Here is a 24239-nt window from a genome sequence, read left to right on the forward strand (position 1 = left end):
CCAGAGAATCCAGAAGTAGATTCACAACAAATGCAACTCCCTGACTTATGTTAGAGGTGGCTTTGCGGTGTAAAGGGGAAATGATGGATTTTTCAGTAAATTGGGTCAAACAGAATATCCATATGCGAAAGCCATGGTTTGATTCTCGCCTTACATCGAAAACAAAAATCAAGTCTAGATTTCTGACTTGGATCTCGAGATGGGGGAATATCTTGATAAACTTATGACAAGCAGATTTCTCAACAGGGCACAAAAAGCACTGACCTTAAAGAAAGAAAAATGAAACCAGTAGATGTCATTAAAATTAAGAACTTGTATCTCTCAGAAAATAACACTGGGAGTGAAATGGCAAGAATGGGACAAATGTACACATGTGCATGTGAATGTGTACCAAATTCCCTATATTGAGGGTATATAACTCCTAATAGATAAACGAATCCTAAAATCAATAGAAAAAAATGAGCAAAGGATTTGAATAAACAGTTCTCAAAAGAAAAAACAAAATGGCTAATAAACATGAAAAGTTTCTCAATATCAGTTGTCGCTAGGAAACAAATTAAAACCACAATGTGATATCACTACACATCCACCAACACGGATAATATGAGAAAGAACCACAATATCAAGTGTTGGCATGAAGGAAAACCCATTCATTGCCCCCTGGGAATATAAATTGGCACAACTATTTTAGTAAATTGCTTGGTTGTATCTACTATGGCTCGGGACATTCATACCCCTGTGGTCCAGTAACTTTATTCCGAGATAGACATCCTACAGTAATGCATGCACACAGTTACCAAAACACACATACAGGAATGTTTAGAGCAGCACTATTCTTAACAGCTGCGCAGTGAGAGTAATCTAATGTCCATCTGCGTAAAAAGCATAAATTGGAAGAGATGCAGCAATGAGAATAGCCAATAACTGTTACATTGACCCAGATAAAATTTACAAACACATATTGAGCAAAATAAGCCAGATTACAAGAGTTCTTCCTGTACAATTCCATATCTACAGAGTTGAAAAAAAAAACAGGAAAAACGACTCACAGGTGATAGAAGGCAGGGGGGGCAGGAAGTGAGTAAGAGAGGATCTGGAGAGGCTCAGGGGCGATGCAGGTGATGGTCTATTTTTTGATTTGAGTGACAGTGACAGTGGTATGTTTTTGTTGAAAACTGATCAAGCAACACACTTAATGGTGTGTACACTCATTCATGTATTTCAATACCAGGTTTAGTTGAAATGTACATATCCTGTTGATGGTAGGTCTTTTTTTTTTTTTAAGATTTATTTATTTATTCATGAGAGACACAGACAGGGAGAGGCAGAGACATAGGAAGAGGGAGAAGCAGGCTCCATGCAGGGAGCCCGACGTGGGACTCGATCCTGGACCCTGGGATCAGGCCCTGAGCTGAAGGCAGACGCTCAACCACTTAGCCACCCAGGTGTCCTTGTTGATGGCAGGTCTTACAAAACCACACAATTTTACAGTCTGATGAATTCTTAAATTTGAGGGGTCAAAGGTGGAATGACCGACCCATCCTTAATGAGGAGGTGACTAGAAATATGGCTGGGGGTGGTGGTGAATTCAGGCCACACTATGACATCTTTTCAACGCAGTGCCAAGGGCTTGAGAATTTATTCAGTAGATCAGACATGGTTACCGGAGATCGATTGAGGCAATAAATAGGACTAGATCCATATTAATAGAAAAATTCCTATGGTAACATATGAAATAAATTGAAAATAAGGAGAGGAGACACAGGAGAATAGTTAAGACATTGTCAAAATATTGAGAAAAAAAAGTTTGAGACGGCAAAGCATTCGAACATGTGTTTTGCCCCTGCCCATCCCTGTCTGCTTCTTTATGTGCATCTGTTGAGTAAACAAGTATGGATTCTGAAAACAGTGCTTATGCCTGGAAAGTCACCATCCTTCCATCCTAGGAGCATCTTCAGCGTTGATGGCTGGGGGGAGAGGGGCAAGCCTCTGAAGGAACCGCTGTCAAAGCATTTTTATTCTGACGACCACTGGGTGCTAGTTCTTGTCATGCTTCATATCTCAGGGCACATTCAAGCATGGAATTTCCTGTGGAGTTAAAAGAGAAGTTATGTTATCTGTTGAAAAATCACAGGACAGAAACTATAAGCAGCACAGATCTGAAGATGGCAAAGGTGGATCAGCCCTTTTTTATACCAGCTTCTTTACTTGGACAATGTGGTCAGATGTTAAGCTAGATTGAAAATACTAAACAATAACAGGAAGTGAGTATAGGGAATGCTTTAGCTGGTTTATGGTTTTATACGTTAATGAGAATGTTCCTCCATTCCTATGGACACAAATTCTCCCCCATCCCCTAGTTTTTAAATAAGCTATACATGCACAGGATCCAGCAAAGAGACAAGAAAACCTCCCCCACCCCTCACCTTTTGTCTCTTTCTATATATAGTATATGAGATGGAGGTATATGAGAAAAGAGTTGGGCAGCCCGGGTGGCTCAGCAGTTTAGCGCTGCCTTCAGCCCAGGGTGTGATCCTGGAGACCCGGGATTGAGTCGCACGTCGGGCTCCCTGCATGGAGCCTGCTTCTCCCTCTGCCTGTGTCTCTGCCTCTCTCTCTCTGTGTCTCTCATGAATAAATAAATAAAATCTGTAAAAAGAAAAGAGTTAACCCAGCAGGCCTGAACTTCTATCCTTGGAAAGGCCTGCTGCAGGCTTAGCCCTTGGCTGGCATCTGGGAATTTATGTTTCAGGAGTGTTCTCAACATTAAATGAGTGGAGTGGCTCATTGTGCCTCAGCTGTACAAACAATATGGCATATACTTGTATGAGTCAGGGAATCTATAGAGAAACAATAGCAATAGAATATATATATATGTGTGTGTGTGTATATATATATGTGGGTGCGTGTATTTATATATGTGGGATATATGTATGAAATATATACATGACGTATGACATGAGATATGATAGAGACAGAGAAAAAGAGAGAAGAAGGATTTATTTTGAGGAATTGGCTCACATGATTATGGAAGCTGGCAAGTCCAAAATTTGCAGATCTGTAGGGTGGACCATCAGTATTGAGATCCTGGAAGAACCAATGTTGCACTTCAAGTCCAAAGGCCATTTGCTGGCAGAATTTCTTTTTGCTTGGGAGGGGTCAGTCTTTTGTTTTTGTCCTGGCCTTCAACTGATTGGACAAGGCCCACCAACATTATGGGGAATAATCTGCTTTACTCAAAGTCCACCAATTTAAATGTAAATCTCATCCAAAACACCCTCACAGCAACATCAAATCTTTGACCAAATATCTGGGCACTGTGGCCCAGTCACATTGACACATAAAATTAATCATCACAGTGCCGAACACCTGCTTTCCTTCTGGCAGGAAAGTCTTGATATAAGGTACATGCCAACCAAAGTTGGCCTCTGTGATCACCTCTCAATAAAGCTTTGGGCAATAAGTCTCTAATGAGCTTCCTTGATAGACAACATTTTACAAATGTTGTCATGACTTATTGTTGGAGTAATTAAGTGCATTCTGCACAAATCCACTGGGAGAGGACCCCTGAAAACCTGCATCTGGTCTCCCCCAGACTTCATCTGACATGCCTTTTCCCTGGGCTAATTGTGCTTTACATCCTTTCGCTGTAATAAATCATAGTTGTCAGTGTGGCTAGATGTTGAATCCTGTGAATCTCCCTAGTGAATCATCAAACCTGGGAGTGATCTTGGGGACCCCAACCCAGGATACTACAAGAGCCCATCTCATTTTAGTCTCTTCTTGAAATGTATGAAAAGACATGACACAAGTAAATCACATGTTGTATCAAAATGACATTATAATGAATGGCATAAAAATAGCTCAAGAGGAACTAGTGATTATATAGTACTTTAGAAATATGAAGTGCTACATAAATACTAAGTAACAATAATAAGACAAATTATACTTTTCCATTAATTCCAAAGGACAGTTCCACAGATTTTCACAGAAAATAAACTTAATTATCTATGTCCAGCAAGAACTGTTATAAACCTTTTAAATAGTCCTAGAATAATTTTAGTGAGAAGGATAAGTGCAGAGATCCATTAACCAAAGGGAAAAATGTTTGGGGACTATTGAATGAAATTTCAAGCTTAATAGGTTTTGAAATCAGTTTATTAGAATTATAGGGAAATATTTCATATATAATGGTCTCTGGGCTTTGCTAAATATTCATACTAATTAACTTCTCAAATTCAATAAAAGTGTAGGAAATTTACCTATGCTCAGTACTTGACAAATAAATCATGGTAATTACATATTCACATGGCCAATGAGAATTCTTCCAACTCAGTCTAATAATCAAGTGTTCTTCAAGATAATTATTCTTTCTTTAAAAAAAGCCATGTGTATAAAATGACTCCTACTGATCAGGAGTTTTGAGGCTCCATACTGATATCCAAACAAGAGTTTCCTAAATCTTCAGGTCATTAGTAACATCCTGTCCAGTTTTAGGAAGATATGTATTTTCCGGGTGTTATAATATCCAGATATGATCTTTGGGGGTTGAAGGTGTTAGGTGACATAGTCGTGGGATTTTTTCATTTCAGGTCTGCCTTGACTCTCACTGTTGCTGAATGGGGAACAAGAGAATATATCAAAATCCCCCAGAAATTCCACATAAGATTAATTATCAAAAGCTTGATACCTAAGAAATTATTAAAACCATGTACCACGCAAATTTTATCCAATTTCAGTATCACAAATGAGGCTAGAATTTAATTGTTTGACATACATAATCTAATCTAAAACAGTGATTCAGCATCACCTGGAAATTTGGTTAAAATGCAGATTATCCAACAACAGCAAAAAACCCAAACAACCTAAACAACACAATTCAAAATTGGGCATAGGATTTGCATCGACATTTCTCAAAAATATCTATACATACATATTTTATATATAGTATGTAAAAGGTTTTATATATATTATACGTATTTTTATATATTGTATGGCTAATAAGCACATGAAAAGGTATTCACCATCACCAGCTATAGGGTAAGTACCTGACGTTAGGCCTTATGGCTGAGGTATCCATTTCAAAAGGTCCCATCTTTTATTTATTTATTTATTTATTTATTTATTTATTTATTTATTTATTTGAGAGAGAGAAAGAGGAAGACAGGTGAAGAGGGGCAGAGGGAGAAAGAGAGAGAATCTCAAGCAGACTGCCTGCTGAGGGCATAACCAAATGCGGGGCTTGATCTCAAGACCCTGAGATAATGACCTGAGCCAAAACCAAGAGTCAGACACTCAACTGACTGTGCCACCCAGGCACCCCTCAAAAGACACTCATCTTAAATAAACATATTGACAGGTATAGGACACAGTTACTAGCAAACTAACCAGATAAAGAACTAGGCCACATCTTCCCACAAGTTCCCCTTTTAGAAAGCTCTGGCAACTCAGATCACTGACCAGTTGAATGACCCCCACTTCTCCCTTCCTATGCTCTGATTCCTGCTCTTATGTTTTAAATTTGCTAATAAAGAGTGAACCCAAGAAACCCTGAGGCACCCAAACCCTCCACCCTAATAAAGGCAGACCCAGGTCTATGTTCCTTCTCTCTCCCTTTTCTGGTAATCTTGCTGGGTAGCCCTCAGGGCATGCCCTGTATCCTCCAGGATTATGGGTAATAAACATTGTTCCTTGAAGCTCCCTGCTGGTTTTTGCTGACATGTGTCCTGTGATCATGGTATGAACCATAAGAGCCAGCCCACCATAAGTAGAGGCCCAGAGGGGAAATGCTGTGGGCTCCCAGAAAGTATGATACTTGCCCAAACAAGTACTTGCAGGCATGGCTGATGGGGGGGTACTACTATAATAGGATCAAGACCCACAGAACACTAACCACTAGGGGAATGCACATCAAAACCACAGTGAGACACTACCTCACATTCATTAGAATGAAAATTGCTTTTCTTTTTTTTTTTTTTTAAAAGGAAAAGAGCAAATATGACAATGATGTGGAGAAATTGGAACCCTGGTGCATTGCTGGTGGGATTATATATAAAATGGGACAGTTCCTCAAAAAGTTCAATGGAATTACTGAGTGATCCAGCAATTCCATTTCTATGTGTCTATCCAAAAAGAATTGAAAGCAGAAAACCAACTCGGTACTTGTATGTAAGTGTTCATAGCAGGCTTACAATAGCCAAAACATAGAAATGACCTACATGCCCATCAACAGATGAATGGATTAAATAAAATATGGTATATATCTACACTGGAATATTATTCGGTCTTAAAAAGGAAGGGAATCCTGACACAGGCTACAACACGAATGAACCAAGACTGTATTAAGCTAAATGAAATAAGCCAGACAGGAAAGGACAAATAGTGTAAAACTCCACTTGTATGAGGTTCCTAGGACAGGCAAATTTGTGAGGACAGGAAGTAGAATAGAGGTGACCAGGGGGCGGGTTGGGGGGTAGTGATGAGTTATGGGGAGTTGTTATTTAATAGATACAGAATTTCTGTTAAGGATGGCAAAGAAGCTTGGCAATCAATAGTGGTGATAGTTGCCTAATATCATAAAAGTTCTTAATGCCACCAATGGATAAAATCATAAATTTTGTTATGTACATTTTACCATAATTTTAAAAATCAAGTAAAAGAAATGCAAACTGTTGGGCCCCATCCCAGAACTACTGAATCAGAAACTCTGAAGATGGGGGCTAGCCATCTTTGTTTTTCTTTTTTTAAGATTTTTTTTAAGATTTTATTTATTTATTCATCAGAGACAGAGACAGACAGAGAGAGAGAGAGAGAGAGGAGAGAGAGAGGCAGAGAAAGCAGGCTCCATGCAGGGAGCCCCATGTGGGACTCGATCCCAGGTCTCCAGGATCACGCCCTGGGCCGAAGGTGGGGCTAAACCGCCGAGCCACCCAGGGATCCCCTTTTTTTAAGATTTTTATTTTATTTATTAATGACAGACACACACACACAGAGAGAGAGAGAGGCAGAGACACAGGCAGAGGGAGAAGCAGGCTCCACGCAGGGAGCCCGAAGTGGGACTTGATCCCTGGTCTCCAGGATCATACCCAAGGCAGAAGGTGGCGCCAAACCGCTGGGCCATGGGGGCTGCCCCCATCTCTGCTTAAATAAGCCCACCAGGTGATTCTGATGCATTCTAGAATTTGAGAACCACTGATTCAAAGAAATCTGAAGTTAGTGTCAGAGTTACAAAAATATAGGCAGATAAAATCTCTACAGAAATGCAGATTCTGTAGAGAATGCAGAATTCCAGGGTCCTGAGATCAAGCCCCACATTGGGCTCCCTGATCACTGGGCGGTCTCCTTTCCCTTTCCCTCTGCAACTCCCCCTGCTTCTGCTCTCTCTCTCTCTCTCAATTAAATAAATAATAAAAAAAAAAGAAATGCAGACTGCATTTGTACCCTTATTGCTTTTTGCTAGTTGTGCCTTTGAGATACAAAGACCCAGCCAATATTTTATGTATATGGTAGGGGTAAGGCGGGGAGAGAAGCTGAAGGAAATTTCACCTTAGTAAATTTTGTGTAGTTTCAGATAAACAAGGATACCAAAAATGGCATTATTTAGGTGGTTTCTTTGAAGGATCAAAGTACATGCCCATAAAGTGTCTGACAAATTCCCTTCATGGCTAAGACTTGCCCAATAAAGGTGCTAGTTACCTTTATGAGCAGTTTTTGATTTTTAAAAATTTATTTTATTCATTTTTTTTAAAGATTTTATTTGGGAGAAAAAGAGCACGTGTGCACAAGGAGTTAGGAGGGGGGGGGCGGTGGCAGGGGTAGAGGGAGAAGTGGGCTCCCTGCTCAGCAGGGCTTGATGTGGGGCTTGATCCCAGGACCCCAAGATGAAGACCTGAGCCAAAGGCAGACACTTAACTGACTGAACCACCCAGGCACGCCTCCGAGCAGTTTTAAAAATAAGCTTAATTAAACTCACATATTTTATCAGTTAGGATCTGCTGTGAGTCTTTCAGATGAAGGGAATTTAATAAGGGGAATCAAGTGCAAAGATAATGGAAGGACAGAGAAGATAAGCAGGACATAATGAAGCACCCCTATAATTAGAAAATCATTTACCTCTTCTGGGACTAGAGGTTCAAGAGGAGGTGATAGTGCCAAAGTGTAGATGCCCAGGGGGATCTGACTCCAGTAAAGAAAGGGCTGTCTGGCAGGAGACAGAGCCATGGAGGCCACAGCCCAGGGATGCCACAGAAAGCTTAGAGAGGTAGAGAATTATGCTAGCTTCTCCCTTCCTCCCCCTCTGCTGTGTCTCCCACTGATTGAGCCCAATGGGGGGGCTAAGGAGCAAGGAAACCTGGGAAATGTTCCATGTGGCACTGTACAGAGCAAGGAAAGTGACTGATCTGAGATCACACTGGCAGTCAGTGGCCAAATATGGTGTGAATAAGAAAGATGTACCTCTTTCTTTCTTTTTTTTTTTTTTAAGATTTTTATTTATTTATTCATGACACACACACACACACACACACACAGAGGCAGAGACACAGGCAGAGGGAGAAGCAGGCTCCATGCGGGGACCCCAATGTGGGACTCGATCTCGGGACTCCAGGATCATGCCCTGGGCCGAAGGCAGGCGCTCAACCACTGAGCCACCCAGGGATCCCCCATGTACCTCTTTCTACTGGAAGGAGTACCATACTCAGGACCAAAATATTTGAGTTTGGGGCCAGCTTTATCGTGTAGGATTTGAAAGAAATTGAACAAGTCAGTTCAGCTTCAGGTTCTTATCTATAAACAAGTGGTAGCTATGCGATCAAACTCCCAAGTTTGTTGCAGTTATCAAGTGGAAGGATGCATGGGCATGTGCTTGGCAACTGTGAACCATCGTAAGAATACAGTGGCATTATTGCTAAGGGTGGAGCCAATGCTCTGAGGAAATTTTCATTCACTCTGAGAAAGTAGAATTAAGGCACTACCATCAACCACTCAAAGAACCAGAATACCTCTTCCTATCCCTCTCGTTCATCATCACCCCACCCCACTTCAAAACCTGACTTTGGAAAGCCAGGGTGGTTTAACAATGGGGTAAGTCAAGCATGAAGGACTCTTCAATTCTGTCTTCAAAAAATCATTGGTTGGAGATTTGGGGAAATGGTTTCTGAACTGGTATCCTCATGCCTGGGCTCAAGAGGTGGACCACTGCTATATGACATGACAGGTTAACTATTTTCACAGCTATAAAATTAGGAGTTTAGGCAACATTATGCCTAAAATTACTTTCAGTTGTAACATTCCACGTCTTTCCGGTGAATAGTACAATTTCTTTTTTATTTAGAAAAGCTTTACCATGAAAAAAAAAAAAAAAAGAAAAGCTTCACCATGAATGGAACAAAGCCCCCAAGACTGTAAGATACAGATCCTTATGACATTTGCCTCTTGCTGCTCAAATGACTACTTCTGATAATATTAGTATGGAAATATGTCAAGAGGGAAGATAGCTGACATCGTTTCTGTTAACATCTTTATGTATTTTACTGTTTTATTTTTCAAATTGAATAGTTATACCCCAGCCCATCAGCAAGTGGTGATTCCTAATCAGGGACCATCTTTGGACTGCCAGGGCTTAGCTTCAGCAGGGTTAGTGACTTCGGGAGGCCATATAGCTGGAGACACCCAAGACAAACAGACCAGGACTTCTCGACATCAGAGAATAGTCGAAGTCGAGTCTGATCTTAACATTTCTGAGATCTTACTTGTTTAGCAGGCAGCAGCAGGCAGAGAGGAATGACTCATTAAAAGGTATAAGCAAACCTGGGAGTTCTAGAGGGTATTTAGAGAGGGGAAACTTAGGAAAAATTTGAACTTCTTAATCATTTTGCAAGAAAAAGGGTATAAATATGTAACCATATTTCATTATCACAGATGGGTAAGGTCAAGACTCTTATGTTACAAAGGGAAATAATAGTGAGATGTGGTTGTCAGCAAGGGTTTTTTTTTCAAGTATCCTCTTACACACACTTGCTTCCCATGGCACTTGCTTGTAATAAATCATCGTGGGAAGAGTCTCTGCAGCTGAATCAGTAGTATCTGAATATCCCTGGCAACCTAGAAGCCAGGCATTCTAAGGAAAGTAACATACCATAGGCAGAACCCAGACTTTCAAGTCAGACAAACTGAGGGTAGGAGGCTCTAAGTGGGTTTCACAGGGACTCCATAGGCTACCTTTGTTAGGGACACTGAGAAGCCTTTTAGTATACACCTGATAAATGAAGGCATCGATACCATTCTTACGATGTTATTGCAGTCCACAATTGGAAGTCCTTTTAGTAAGCTCTGACTTTCCAAGTATTTACATCTCTTTGGATTTTACATGATTGATTAGCACCCTGAGCTCTCTCAGTTGCTACCAAGAGTCACTGGGTTCCCTGTCTTAACTCATGTCCCTGGCACCCTGAAGCCTCTTCCTGCTCTAATGCTGCCCAGCCTTGGTAACTGACCTCTTGGGCTCTCTCCTCTACCTCTCCAGGTCTGAATAGTGATGATTATAAGTTTCCAATGTTAATCAAGGTTAAATATTAAGTCAGCCAAATCAATAAAAGCTCTGTATAATTAAAGTTAAGCACCTCTTTTTGTGCTTGAGAAAAGCCATAATGATGCCCTGGCTCTTTAGAAAGGGCTGGCTGAAGTCTAAAGATTTTCAATAAGTTGAAACTTCCAGAGAGATTTGGTTCTCAGAGAGCTGAAAGAAAAATGATAGAATGAATTTGAGAGTACTGTATTGGTGAGAATAGTAAAGATAATTACCCACATTAGCCATATTCCATCCATTTTCTTTGCTTTTTTCTAAAAAACTAGAAAGGGAATCCAATAAAACCAATCTGTGATAACAGAACAGATCCCTTTATGAAGTGTAAGTACACTTGAACTATAAATCCAAGACAGTGCTGTAACTTCCAGCTGATGTTCAAATATTCTGTCCAAGTTAGGTGCTGAGATGACACACTTTAAAGATATGGATCACTAGCATTGATAAGCACTCCTCCTTAGGAGCCCTTGGGGTGGCATGGAGCTCTCCCAAGGAACACTGTGGTATGATCCTGGACACTGTAGGTATAGAGCACAACACTGAGTGTTACCTTCTATCTGGCTCTAGAAGCACAGGGGCTCTGGGCACCCAGGAGGCAGCTCCATCAATGCTTATAATCCTATTAATACTATTCACCATCTTTAAGGAAATGTTGTGAATCAATGATGATACTTCATGAATACACACTGCACCTAATGGGCTGGTTAATATTTATTGAAAGTCTGTGACATTTTCAGTGTTGTGACAAATAACAGAACTATTATTATTGAATGTGTGATTCCATGGAGCTTTCAACATAGTAGAGTTATATGTATTTGCAACCCTCTGCATATGAGGACCCGTAAGCAGGGATGATAATCAAAATATTTAACAACCTCTATGGCCCAGCTACCAACCAGTCAGATAGATGTCAGTCAACAATGGCTAATGCATCCCTACATCTGCTTATTGGCTGACCATCAGCCCTGTTTATGTGGGATTCTTTAGCATCTGAGTGCATTATAGGAAATCTACCATAGACTTATTGCCAGCCCCAAAACTCAAAGAAGGCCAAATCATCTTGAGGTCTTTAACCTTAACTGTTGAAGACAGTTAATATGTCTGTGTCTACAGACCTAGATGCAGAATAGTCAAAAGAGGGTTGTAAGAAAGGACTGCAAGAATTTATCTTTAAGGCCCCTTATAGAATTCTGAATTTTTGAAAGGACAGGACCTCTTGTCAGAGAGAGAAGCCCCATTGTAGCAACAATTCTGATCATATATACTTTAACTTAACATATATTTTGGGAGAACAATTTGAATGAAAAGATCATATTTTATTGCTAGAGAAATAACCCTTTCTTCATCATGCAGAACTTTAGGCCAGCATGGTAGTTTCCAGGATATGAGAGGATGGAGATCTGCTGATCTCCCATGGGACTAGTTTTTACTAGCACTCATTTCCTTCCTGAGCACTGAGCCAGATCCAGGGTATGGAGGGCACAGCAGGAAACTGAAGAGAGCCCAGCTCATTCTTCCTGTGACCTTATGTAGCAAGGACTGCTCACTCTTCTGTGATACCCATAATTATTCCTACTCAAAGTCAGCTTTGCATGTATATTTTATATAGTCCAGGTGTCAAGAAGGTAGAGAGAAGCAAACTCATCCATTGTGGAATACCATCCAGTACTGAAGCTGGTAGACAAATTGGAAAAGCCTGGAGTAAACAGTGTAGTCAAGGTGGTGGTAATATAGAAATCCATTCTGGACAAGATGTAGGTCCTACCTTCTCAAAAATTAAAGGACAGGTAAGATTAAATAACCCTCTCCCCAATCATAAAATTTAAAAAATGGAATTTGTTTGAAAGTAAAACTGCTCTCTCACCCAGCTTGAGCCGGTTTCAGAAGCCTTGTAATTGTTTGGATGAGACTCAACCACAAAATGGAAGGAAATGCCCTTTACTTAAAGTCAGCTGATTGTAGATGCTAAAAACATCCACAAAATGTCTTCATAGCAACACTAGATTATGTCTGATCAAATAACTCATATCTTAGCCTAGTCAAGTTGACACAGAAGATTATCACCATCCACCTTGTCAACTTGGCATCCATACACATCTCCTTAAACCATGCTTTACATCTCCAAATACAAACAATAAGAAAGTCATACTTCAGAATGGGCATGGGACCCAATTTGAGCCAATGAGATGCAGGGAGAAACAAAGAAAGTTTTGCCTTATCTGCTTTCCTTTCACCAGGAAAATAGAAGCAATCAAGAGTCTTTCTCAATCTCCTACCACCATATGTAGCCATTTATTGCATGTGTGTCCATCTACTCTGCCTTTTCTTTTGATACTAAGGATGAACTGCCAGTGATTGTCTCTAGAGCTCAACTCTTTTTCCTATATAAGAACACATTGCCCCAACAATTCTCTGCTGTATCTCCTGCATCATGAATTCCCTTCTCTATTGGATTCTTCTCAGCAGCAGAAAAATACACTTTATTCTCCCCATCTTAAAAACCATTCACTTAAGTGACTGCTAAGAAGTACAAGATTTTTTTGGGGGGTGCTGGAAATGTTCTAAAATTGATCGTGGTGATGTTTACACAATGCTGAATATACTATATACTAAAAACCACTGACGTGTACGCTTTATATGGGTGAATTGTATGTATGTGAAGCGCATCTCCATAGAGCTATTATTAAAAGAGAGGATGCTGGCAAATATGATATCTAAATATTCGAAATTGGGTTGAATAAGTCACAATGATATTTCAATTACTTTAACGGAAGAGCTGAAAATATTTGCAAACATTCTATAAAATGATATAAATAGCATCTATTCATTAATAAAAATATGATAAAGTAGAAAACAAAAATAGGAAATGAAAGTACATCTGTTAAAAAAGCCCTCTCTCGACATGCCTCCTTCCAGTTGCCACTTTATTCCTCCTCTTCCCTTTGCACCCAAAGGTTGTTTTTTGTTTGTTTTTTTATTTTTTTAGACATGGAAAGGGAGAGGCAGAGACACAGGTAGAGGGAGAAACAGGCTCCATGCAGGGAGCCTGACGTGGGACTCAATCCCTGAGCCGAAAGCAGATGGTCCCTGCTGCTGAGCCACCCAGGTGTCCCTGCATCCAAAGTTTATTTTAAAAATTGCCTCTACTATTTTTTTTTTTCAATCTCTCTTTTCCCACACTTCATTGAACCTACTCCATTCATGCTATCATCTCACCACTTCAATAAAACTGCACTTCAGGGGCACCAGCAACCTCCATGTAGTTATGTCTGATGGTCAGTTCTCAATCCTGAGCTTATTTGTCCTATCTCATAGTTGACATTGTTTGTTTACTATTTCCTCTTTATTCTTGCTCCACAGCTACAATGGTGCTGTGTAACAATCCACCCCTAAACTCGGTAGTTGAAGGCATTTATTTTGCCCATTTATCTGTGGGTCACATGAGGGGTCTTCTAATCGAGACGTGGCTCAATGGGGGCTTGGCTCCAGGCAGCAGGATGGGTTCAGGTCTACAGAACAGGTCTCCAACCTTTCTTGGACCAGCAAACTCACCAAGTCATGCTTATCTCCTATGAGGGCAAGTGGAAACATAGGAGGCCTGAAAGGTCTAGACTCAGAACTGGCATCTCCACCAATATTCTATTGGCCAAAGAAAATCATGTCTTTGAGCTCTAAATCAGAGGACCCATAAATATGTTCTATCTTTAGGGGGAATGCTTGCATTGTCGTATGGCAAAAAGCATGACACAGGGAGGGGTGAAGAATGGGGATCTTTAATTTTATCTGCTATACTGTCCTTGAATCACTTTCTTCCTTGGTTTCTAGAATTCCTCATTCTACTAGTTTTACTCTGTCCCTTTGGCTCCTCCTTCCCAGCAGTGGAACTGGAATGCCTCAAGGATCGATCTCTGGACTTTTTCTCTAGCTATATTGATTTCTTTGCTGATCTCATCTAGCTTTATGGTTTAAAAAAAATGTTTATATGCTGAAGACTCCCAGTTTACATCTTCACTCTGACCTCCCCACCAAACTCCAGACTCATATACCCAACTGCCTACACTTGAATGTCTAATCGTAATTTTAAACTTAATATGTCTAAAAATAAAATCTTGATCTCCTTAAACTACTCCCCATGTATGTCTGCAAACAGCAACTCTTTCCTTCCAGATGCTCAGGTAAACCCTTGGCATCATCCTTTTCTTTTTTTTGCCACCACCATCTCTTACATTTTAATAGCCTCTTTCTCCCTATACTCTGTTTCCAATACAGCAGCTATAGTCAACTTTTAAGGATATGCATCAGATAAGGTCATCTGCTCAAACCCCTCAAAACCCCTCAAAATGACCCAACTCAGCTAAAGACTTTAAAGCCCTGTGCAATCTGATCTTCTGTTATTCTTTGACCCTATTTCTTCTGCCCTCCTCACTCACTGCTCCAAACACATGAACTTCCTTGATGTTCCTTGAATATGCCAACTCTCTCCTGCCCCAGGGCCCTTACATTTGTTATACCTGCTTCCTGGAACTCTCTTCCCCTAGACATACCCAGGCTTGCTCCTCAACCTCAATTACATCTTTGCTCAAATGTTACCTTTTCAGTGGGACCTGTCCTAACACATTTTATTTATTTGTTTGCTTTGACCACATTTTAAATTGTAACCTTATCCACATTACCCTGTTTTTCCCAGTTCTTTTTTTTCCATACCATTATTTATCACTACTTGATATACCATAGATTTTACCTATTTGTTGTCTATTTCTCCTAGGTAGATATGTAAGTTTTATGACAACAAGAACTTTTGTTTTGTTCACTGCTATATCCTCAGAATATAGGATTGTGCTTGGCACTTGGTATGTCCTCAATAAATATTTGATGGATGGGATGGATAGACATACAGCACTGAAGAAATTGGTTAACCTGCATAGTGATATGTAATCTGCTTCATTCATTGTGGTTGAACTTAATGATCACTAAGGCTGATCTGACGTACCTTAAACGTCTCAATAAAAAGTGACTACCGACAAGTGTTACTAGCATCACGGGTATGGATGGAATGACCCAGGAAGTACATACACATGGAGGAAAGATGAGGGCAAGGATTCTCTTGTTCTTCTTTCAGCCACCTGTCTGGCTATTTTCTACCCCTCCTTAAAGCACTACATTTAGTAGAAGCCATCTCCAGTAAAAATACTGGGGTGAAAGGAGGAGTTATTTCACCTGTAAAGAGAATTAGTAGCTCTGCAAATCAGGGCAAAATGAAGCTGCTGGGGAGATGTGGATCTCACCTGTGAGCACAGACATTAATTCCCCTCCTGGAGTTCAAGCAAAGGTACTGGAGTTACCATAGAAGGTAGTGTGGGATGGGGCTGAAAATCTAGACACCAGAACCAAAATACTTTGGCTCAAACTATGGTTTCACACTTAATGGTCATGTGACCTTGGCAAGCAACCTCAATTTTCAGTTCCTTGTCAACTGTGCAATGCACTTAATAACAATACCTCTGTGATAGTTATTGGAAAGACTAAATTAATGTAGACAAGGCACTTAGGAGATATATATGGTACTATATAGTATATATATATATATATATATATATATATGATACGTAGTAAGTACTGTGTGATAGTGATAATGCTGCTACTTGGGGCTAAGTAACCTTAGTGTGACATGGAGTCATTGCCTCCTTGTATGCCCAGTCAGGATAGGGTTACTACACACTGCTTTGTGTTCCCAGGGTATCCTGTATGCACTGCCCTTGGAGCATTCACACAACATTGTGTTAATGTTGTCTGTTTATGAATCTATCTTCCGCACTTGACCAAAAACACTGAACATTTAGGGCCAAGTCTAATTCATTTTGGTAATCTGCCTGGTATGGCATGTGGCACATAGAAAAGAGTCCTGTGTCTATAGGAGCCAAAATCTTAACTGATTAGCCAGGTATAAACTAATAAAAGAAACGATAGGGATAATTGCTTCTGGTAATACCAAGTGGTAGCAACTATGCAACTTTATCCTATTGTTGTACAGAAAAAATGGGCTAGGGGCTTCGTATCAATCTATTTTCCAACAAAGCTCTCCATTAATTTTCTATTGCTGCCAAAACAAATTATTGCTAATTTAGTGGCTTAAAACAACACAAATTTATTATCTTATAGTTCTGCAGGACATAAATCTGGCATGGGCCTCCCTGGGCTCAAATTAGGTGTTGGCAGGGCTGCGTTCTTTTCTGGAGACTCTGAGAGTTTGTTTGCTTACCTTTGCACCTTCTAGAAACGGCTCACATCCCTTGGCTAATGGCTTTCTTCCTTCATCTCCAAAGCCAGCAATGGCAGGTTGATTTCCTTTCACACTGCAGCCCAACAACCTCCTTTTCTGCCTCCCTTTTGCACTTTTAGGAACTCCTGCAATTACATTAGGCCCACCCACATAATCTGGGAAATTCTCCTATTTTAAGATCAGTTGATTAGCAGCCTTAATTCTATCTGCACTTTAAATCCACAGATTCTGGGGATTAGGATATGAATATCTTTGGGGTGTCATTATTTTGCCTACTTCAAGCCAAAAAAAGCCAAAAAATGGATATGAAAATAAATTTTGGATTGCTCTATTGTTTTTTCTGATATAGGGCTTTTTATTCAGTGGCTTTGTTGTTTTCCTCTCACATGGTTGGCCCTTCTTATATGCTTGCGGATTTATGGTGATTAGCTCATCTTCTGCGTGGAAACACCCTGGTTCTCAAGTGACCTCAGGACCATGGCTGTTGGGTTCTCTTGAAGTTGTCTTGGCAGCTCTGGTGGTCTGCCACACAATAGCCAGAGTGGTTTCTCAGTACTGAGAGGGAGTCAGAATCTTTTTGAGGGAGAAACCTGCATACCAGCAGCCTGAAGCGCCCTCCTTTGCAGCCTCTACCTCCCCCACACTCTGGCTACAGCCAGAAGGGAGTGTGTTTGCATTTCCCCAATGACAAGAGGCCTTTTCAGTTTCCAAGCTTACTAGACTTTCCTTTAAGGCACTGTAAAGCAAAAGAAGAAGTAGGTGGATATCAACTATATTCGTGAAAAGAAACCTCCATGTTATCAGCCAGGCAAAACGAGGCATATCTCCCAGGTAACCTTTAACATCTCATTCCCAGAGGCCTTCCCCAATTCTTGATAATATTAAGAACTAATATTTTAAGAAAACTTTCCAGAGCTTTAATTTTTTAAATTTTAGTATAATTAATGTACAGTGTTAATTGAGGGGCACAATATAGTGATTCAACAATTCTATGCATTGCTCAGTGCTCATCATGCATGATAAATGTACTTTTTTTTTTAAGATTTTATTTATTTCTTCATGAGAGACACAGAAAGAAAGGCAGAGACAAAGGCAGAGGGAGAAGCAGGCTCTATGCAGGGAGCCCAATGTGGGACTTGATCCCAGGTCTCCAGGATCATGCCCTGGGCTGAAGGCGGTGCTAAACTGCTGAGCCACCCAGGTGTCCTGGTAAATGTACTCTTAATCTCCCTCACCTATTTCCACCATCCCTCCCACTCACCTCCCCTCTGGTAACCATTAGTTTGCTCTCTATAGCCAACAGTCTGGGTTTTTGTTGGTCTCTTTTTTCTTTGTCCATTTGTTTTGTTTCTTAAATTCTACACATGGATAAAATCACGTGGTATGTTTCTTTCTGTGACTGGCTTATTTCACTTAGCATTACACCTTTTATTTTATTTTATTTTTTTTCATTACACCTTTTAGATCTAACCATGTTGCTGCAAATGGCAAGATTTCATTTTTTTTTAATGGCTGAACAATATCCCATTGTGTGTGTGTGTATATATATATATATATATATATATATATCTCACATCTTCTTTATCCATTCATCTATCAATAGATACTTGGGTTGCTTCCATAATTTGGCTATTGTAAATAATGCTGCGGTAAGCATAGGGGTGCATCTATCTTTTTGAATAAAAGCTGACATTTACATAGCATTTATCATGTGCCAGGAGCTGTTCTAAGTAAGCACTTGGCATATATTAACTTACTTATTTCTTACAACTCTTCATATCCCCACCTTGCTCATGGGTTTATAGAGAAGTTAAATAACTTCTCCTGGGTTACTCAATGTCTTCTTCTGAGCAACGATGTCAAAACAAAGACAAGATATGAAGGAGTAGGCAATATTATGAGAAGTTGCACACAAATGCCATTTAACTCAAAGAACTTTCACTCATTTATTTCCCTCAACGAGCCAAACAACAACTACAAGTAAACAAGAGACGATAGCTGGTAGAAGGCCTGCATCACCTGTTTGGAGATTGGCCAGTGTCTCTCAATGCCTCTGCGGCCACTTACCCCAGACAGTAGGTCTGGTGGGCTCTGCTTGCCCAAGTCTTTAGTACAATCTTTACCAAGGGTGAAGTCACTTACTATGTGGTAATCTGTAACCCCTGACAGTAGAGGCTATATATTCATCATGGCTTGGCTGGCTAGCCCCATGTTCTGATTGGGGAGCCTGAGCTCTCTGGGTGCGCCTCACGATCTATTGGTTTGCACTTGTATCAGTCCTATTCTGGTTGGCTATCCCCAAAGTTACATAAGCTATAGCATCATTACCTATGCATTGTTAGCTAGTTATGCCATTCCTTATCAATTCATTCCAGAACTTTCTGGAACTTTTCTAAACTTTTTTATGACTTTGAGAGACAGCAGGTATTTATAAACTCTTTTGAAGGAGGAAACCATATGCTACTCCATAATGGAGCATATGTATATGTATATACATATGCTCACAAGGAAAAGAGTGTTTTGGTGGAAAAGCTTGTTTACTATTTTTTTTAAGTACAGCAAATAGGTGTTTATTTCTGTCAAAATGTAGGTTGTGGCATTCTTTAATCACACATACCTAGTTAGTGACAAAAACATTTTTTTAAAAAGATTTATTTATTTATTTGGGAGAGATACAGACTGAGAGAGAGAGGCAGAGACATAGGCAGAGGGAGAAGTAGGCTCCTCTCAGGGAGCCTGATGTGGGACTCAATCCCGCATCCTGGGATCAGACCTGAACTGAAGGCAGGCGCCCAACCGCTGAGCCACCCAGGTGTCCCAGAGTGTACATTTTTAACTATTATATTATATGGTCTCTTTGCCTGGAACTAATACTTCACACTACAGTGACTAGTCACAAGTATACAGACCACACCAGAAGAAAACCCAAGTTATCAGAAAGCAGTTTCTAGATGTCTAAGGGAACAGTATCCAGAGGACCCTGCTACAGAAGAGATATCTTATAAAGCAACTGAAAATGCTAATAAACTAATACACAGGGATCTTTAAATTAGTATAATTTTCTTGCATTGTAATAAGTTGTTTAGCTTTTTCTTTTAATTAAACTTCCTCAGATACAATATGGTTAGCATGATTGCAGCTGTTGTAATTTTTGCCCATCTATGGCTTTACAAGAAAATATTCTCCTGGGTTTCCAGATGGAAATTCAGCTAAAATTTCTCTCAGCCTTGTACTACCTTCACAGAGAGAAATCTGGGCTGTTGGCACAATGGATGTTTCTGACATGAGAATAATTTATCTTCTGAGGCCAAGGTGAGGAAATGGCACTGCCTCAGCTAAGTTCTAGCTTGTGAGCATGAATTTGCAGAGAAGGCTTGGTTCTGAGCATGGAAGAGTAAGTGGGTTTAGTAGATTTAAGATACTCCTGGTGAACTTGGATCTGGGGCAGACCAATGAGAAGCATGTGGATGGAGTAATCACACCAAGCCTAATTGAACTATGGACAGTGCAAGTTAATGACTGTGAAACTTACAAAGTGTGTTCATATGATCCCCGTGGGGGAAAATCAAACATTACATCATAGCCCAGAAGGTCAGTGCCCTTTGAGTTGGTGGTTCTTTCTTTGTGTCAACAATATGGCTCAAGGGAGTGCTATGTGTTCATGTTTTTATACCACATTGACATAATTTTTCTGAAAATATTTCTTGAAAATGGCTAGATGTTGTACAACTATGATCCTCAACAATTCTTGGAGATAATCAGGGCCTGTATAAAACTTTGAATTTTCATATGAGGAAACAATTAAATGTGATCTTTCTTTGCTTAAGATTACTGTTACATGTAAAATGTCAGATATTTATTTCTAGTCACTATCTTTGTCAGAGGAAATTGTAAGGAGATGGTATCGATAGTGGCTCTGAGTTCCTATTAACACCTTATGCACACTACATAAAAGAATGAAACTAACACTCAACAAGTACTTATAAAACACCCAGGTCTTTTAATCCTCATGACAATGCTACAATAAAATCAGAATTTTGGAATGACAGAGCTGAAGCATATTTACCAAGATTAACCAATAAGCAATCGTCAGAGATGTGATTCAAACCCATTTGACTTCAAGCTTTGCTCTTTTCATTAGAGTACAGTGCATCCCTCGTGGAATTGTGTTTAGCTGTAAAAGATTAGGTAATGATATCTGCCCTTTCCTGTTTAGAGCTCAATATTAGTTCATATAAACCTAAACCTTATAAATACTTAATGTTAAGTACATTTACTACTTTCCACTGGAGGGGGAGAAAGCAATTTCCAATTGATCGAATGCATTTTCAGACATAGTTTACCAGTAGAATGGTTGGTTTCTGGCAATTTGGCCTTTTTATCTTTATCCAGTAGAAATTCTCTTATTTATTTGTATTGATAAACAGACACAGTAGATGCATTTGAATTAGGGTAAACATGACTACTTCTCATGATCTACGAGTAATTGGCCATAAGGGGACCATGTGGGATATTCCTTACGCCTCCGATTCAGGGAGAAGGCCACAGTCAAGGGGGGCACAAGGTGAGTTAGTGGCATCTAATGTCTTATGTTGATAAACTCCACTTTTCAATGCTACCCTGTGTTGCGCATTAGTTTAAGATTCAAAACCAGGAGAATGTGCATTATGACAGATTTTACTTTTTTTTTTTTTTTATTTTACTTGTTTTGATGGAGTTTTCCTATCTGGCCATGTATTTGTGAACAATAGGCACAAATTTATGAAACAGATGAATACTGTTCAGTTATAATCTATAACCTCAGATAACAAATGCCTCTCAATATTATGTTTCTGACCTTGTTTTATGTAGATAGCAGTCTTATTAAATAAACCTACCTATTTATTTAGCTGAGAATATTAACATCACAGTAAAATTATATTAAAATGAGTTTCTAAAAGAATGATTTATCACCCGGTTTAATATTCTGCAGAGACAAATTTCTACTGACCCACGTAAACCTTGTTCTTTCTTAAGATGGTGTCCATCTATAAGCCCTCTATTGGAATAATGCTGTTTGTCTAAACTTCCACAATGCCTAGTTTACTATTAAATAGGAGTCCAGGGATCCCTGGGTGGCTCAGCGGTTTAGTGCCTGCCTTTGACCCAGGACGTGATCCTGGAGTCCTGGGATTGAATCCCTCATCGGGCTCCCTGCATGGAGCCTGCTTCTCCCTCTGCTTCTTTCTCTCTCTCTCTCTGTGTGTGTGTGTGTGTGTGTTAATGAATAAATAAATAAAATCTTTAAAAAAAATAGGAGTCAGGGAATGGAGATCACAGAGATTACCCCATGCACTGATAAATCTTTTTTTTTTTTTTTTTTTTAATGGCAGTAGGGACAGGCAGAGGAAAGAGAGAAAAAAGTAGGGGCAGGCAGAGGAAAGAGAGAAAAAGTAGTTTCTGAAGAATGGCAACTTAAGGTAAGTGATGGAGAGGAGTGAGGTTTTTATCTTACTTTGGGAGAGAGAGAGAATTGAGGTGAGAGCATTGGAGAAGTCCAGCTGAAAAGAATTCAAAAGGTACATATTCATAATTATTTGAGTCAAACTTAAGGTGAGAAAATAAAAGTACAGAGATAACAATAGGAAAAAATTATCATTTTAATAGTCAACGATTATTGATCTGTTCGCTGTTTTGCAGGGGAGAAGGTGAGACGCAGAGTGTTTAAACAGTTTGCCCAAATTGGCACAGCTAGGAAATCACAGAGCTTGAATTCCAATCCTGGCAATCTGAACCACGGAAGCCAGGTGAGAGCGAGAAAGGAGGAAAAGCGCCCCATCCGGGGAGTGGTCAGTCCCAACTTTCAAAACGCCGCCGCCGGCCCGCCAAGGCGTCACAAAGCCCGCCCCGCAGCCGCCAAGCCACGCCCCCTTCCGTGGCGGATCTCCCGGCTCCCAATACTTCCCTCCTTCTCCTAGGCCCCGCCCACTCCGCCAAGCATCATTTCCTGTGCGCTGGCTGCTAATTGGCCTAGAGGTCGGAAGTGAGGGCGGGCGGTGGGGCCGTTGCCGCAGTGACAGTGCTGGGGGAGTCCGAAGATGGCGGCGTCGCGTCGCTCTCAGCATCATCACCACCATCATCAACAACAGCTCCAGCCCGCCCCAGGGGCTTCGGCGCCGCCGCCACCACCTCCCCCCCCACTCAGCCCCGGCCTGGCCCCGGGGACCACCCCAGCCTCCCCAACGGCGGGTGGCCTGGCCCCCTTCGCCTCCCCGCGGCACGGCCTAGCGCTGCCGGAGGGGGATGGCAGTCGGGATCCGCCCGACAGGCCTCGATCCCCGGACCCGGTTGACAGTACCAGCTGTTGCAGTACCACCAGCACAATCTGTACCGTCGCCGCCGCTCCCGTGGCCCCGGCGGTGTCCGCTTCATCTGCCGTGGGGGTCGCTCCCAACCCAGCCGGCGGTGGCAGTAACAATTCACCGTCGTCCTCTTCTTCCCCGACTTCTTCCTCCTCTTCCTCTCCATCCTCCCCCGGATCGAGCTTGGCGGAGAGCCCCGAGGCGGCAGGAGTTAGCACCACAGCAACACTGGGGCCTGGGGCAGCGGGCCCTGGGCCAGGGGTCCCAGCCGTGAGCGGGGCCCTACGGGAACTGTTGGAGGCCTGTCGCAATGGGGACGTGTCCCGGGTAAAGAGGCTGGTGGACGCGGCAAACGTGAATGCCAAGGACATGGCCGGCCGGAAGTCTTCTCCCCTGCACTTCGCTGCAGGTCAGAGACTTTTGTTTCTTCAGGGGTCCGGTCTTGGGAATGGGGGTCCGGGTAGGGACGGAAAGCCAGCGGTGATGGAAGGGGATGGGGGCGTGGTTATGGCTCTGCCGACGCCTCGCCGGAAGGCTCGGGGTTCCTTTCTTTAGGTTAGTGCCCGGAGGACGGGGGCGTGGTGGGGGGAAGGTGTGAATCCCTTCTTTTTGGAGTGTTCGCCTCCCGCGTGGTACTTGTACTCGTTTCCAGACCCCCTTGGCGGTAGTCCCCGGGTATGGGGGTACTTAAACTTTCCTCGGTTCCCAGTGTGAAGGAATGACGTTAGATTTGGGCAGTCTTAAGAGTTTTGCCATTTGTTTCCTTAGTTTATTTCGTGTATTTTTATTTTTTTTTACAACATGTACAAGGGTATGTGTCCCATGAGAACAGTCTAGACCAAAAGAAGTTTAATGTACCTCAACAAGTGTTGAAGGATCTATCCTAGTTTTCCGAAGCCCATGGAAGACATGAATGAAATCTGGGACACTTTTTCTCTTCCTCAAGGAGTTTACAGTCTAACTGGGTAGATTTAAAATATGCCTGTATGAAACAACCGGAGAAGAATATTTGGATGCATTATGTGATGGTAGAAGA

General features: G+C 41.2%; 1 protein-coding gene and 1 long non-coding RNA gene across 2 annotated transcripts in view; one reads left to right on the forward strand and one right to left on the reverse strand.

Moving 5' to 3' along the window:
• Positions 1-1620: 1620 nt before the first annotated feature.
• On the reverse strand, positions 1621-23348 carry LOC129515835 (uncharacterized). Its single transcript, XR_008665656.1, has 2 exons — positions 23233-23348; positions 1621-2088 (listed from the first exon to the last, which is right to left on the reverse strand). It is a non-coding gene; the product is annotated as an uncharacterized LOC129515835 (long non-coding RNA).
• The window catches only part of TNKS (tankyrase), a 214906-nt gene continuing 213165 nt past the window's right edge, over positions 22499-24239 (forward strand). Inside the window, exon 1 of the mRNA XM_055334908.1 lies at positions 22499-23612. Coding sequence (XP_055190883.1) covers positions 22940-23612 — 673 coding nt within the window. The 5' untranslated portion in view covers positions 22499-22939. The remainder of the gene's footprint in view (positions 23613-24239) is intronic.

This window comes from Nyctereutes procyonoides, unplaced genomic scaffold (genome assembly GCF_905146905.1).
Source record: "Nyctereutes procyonoides isolate TBG_1078 unplaced genomic scaffold, NYPRO_anot_genome, whole genome shotgun sequence".
NCBI lineage: Eukaryota > Metazoa > Chordata > Mammalia > Carnivora > Canidae > Nyctereutes > Nyctereutes procyonoides.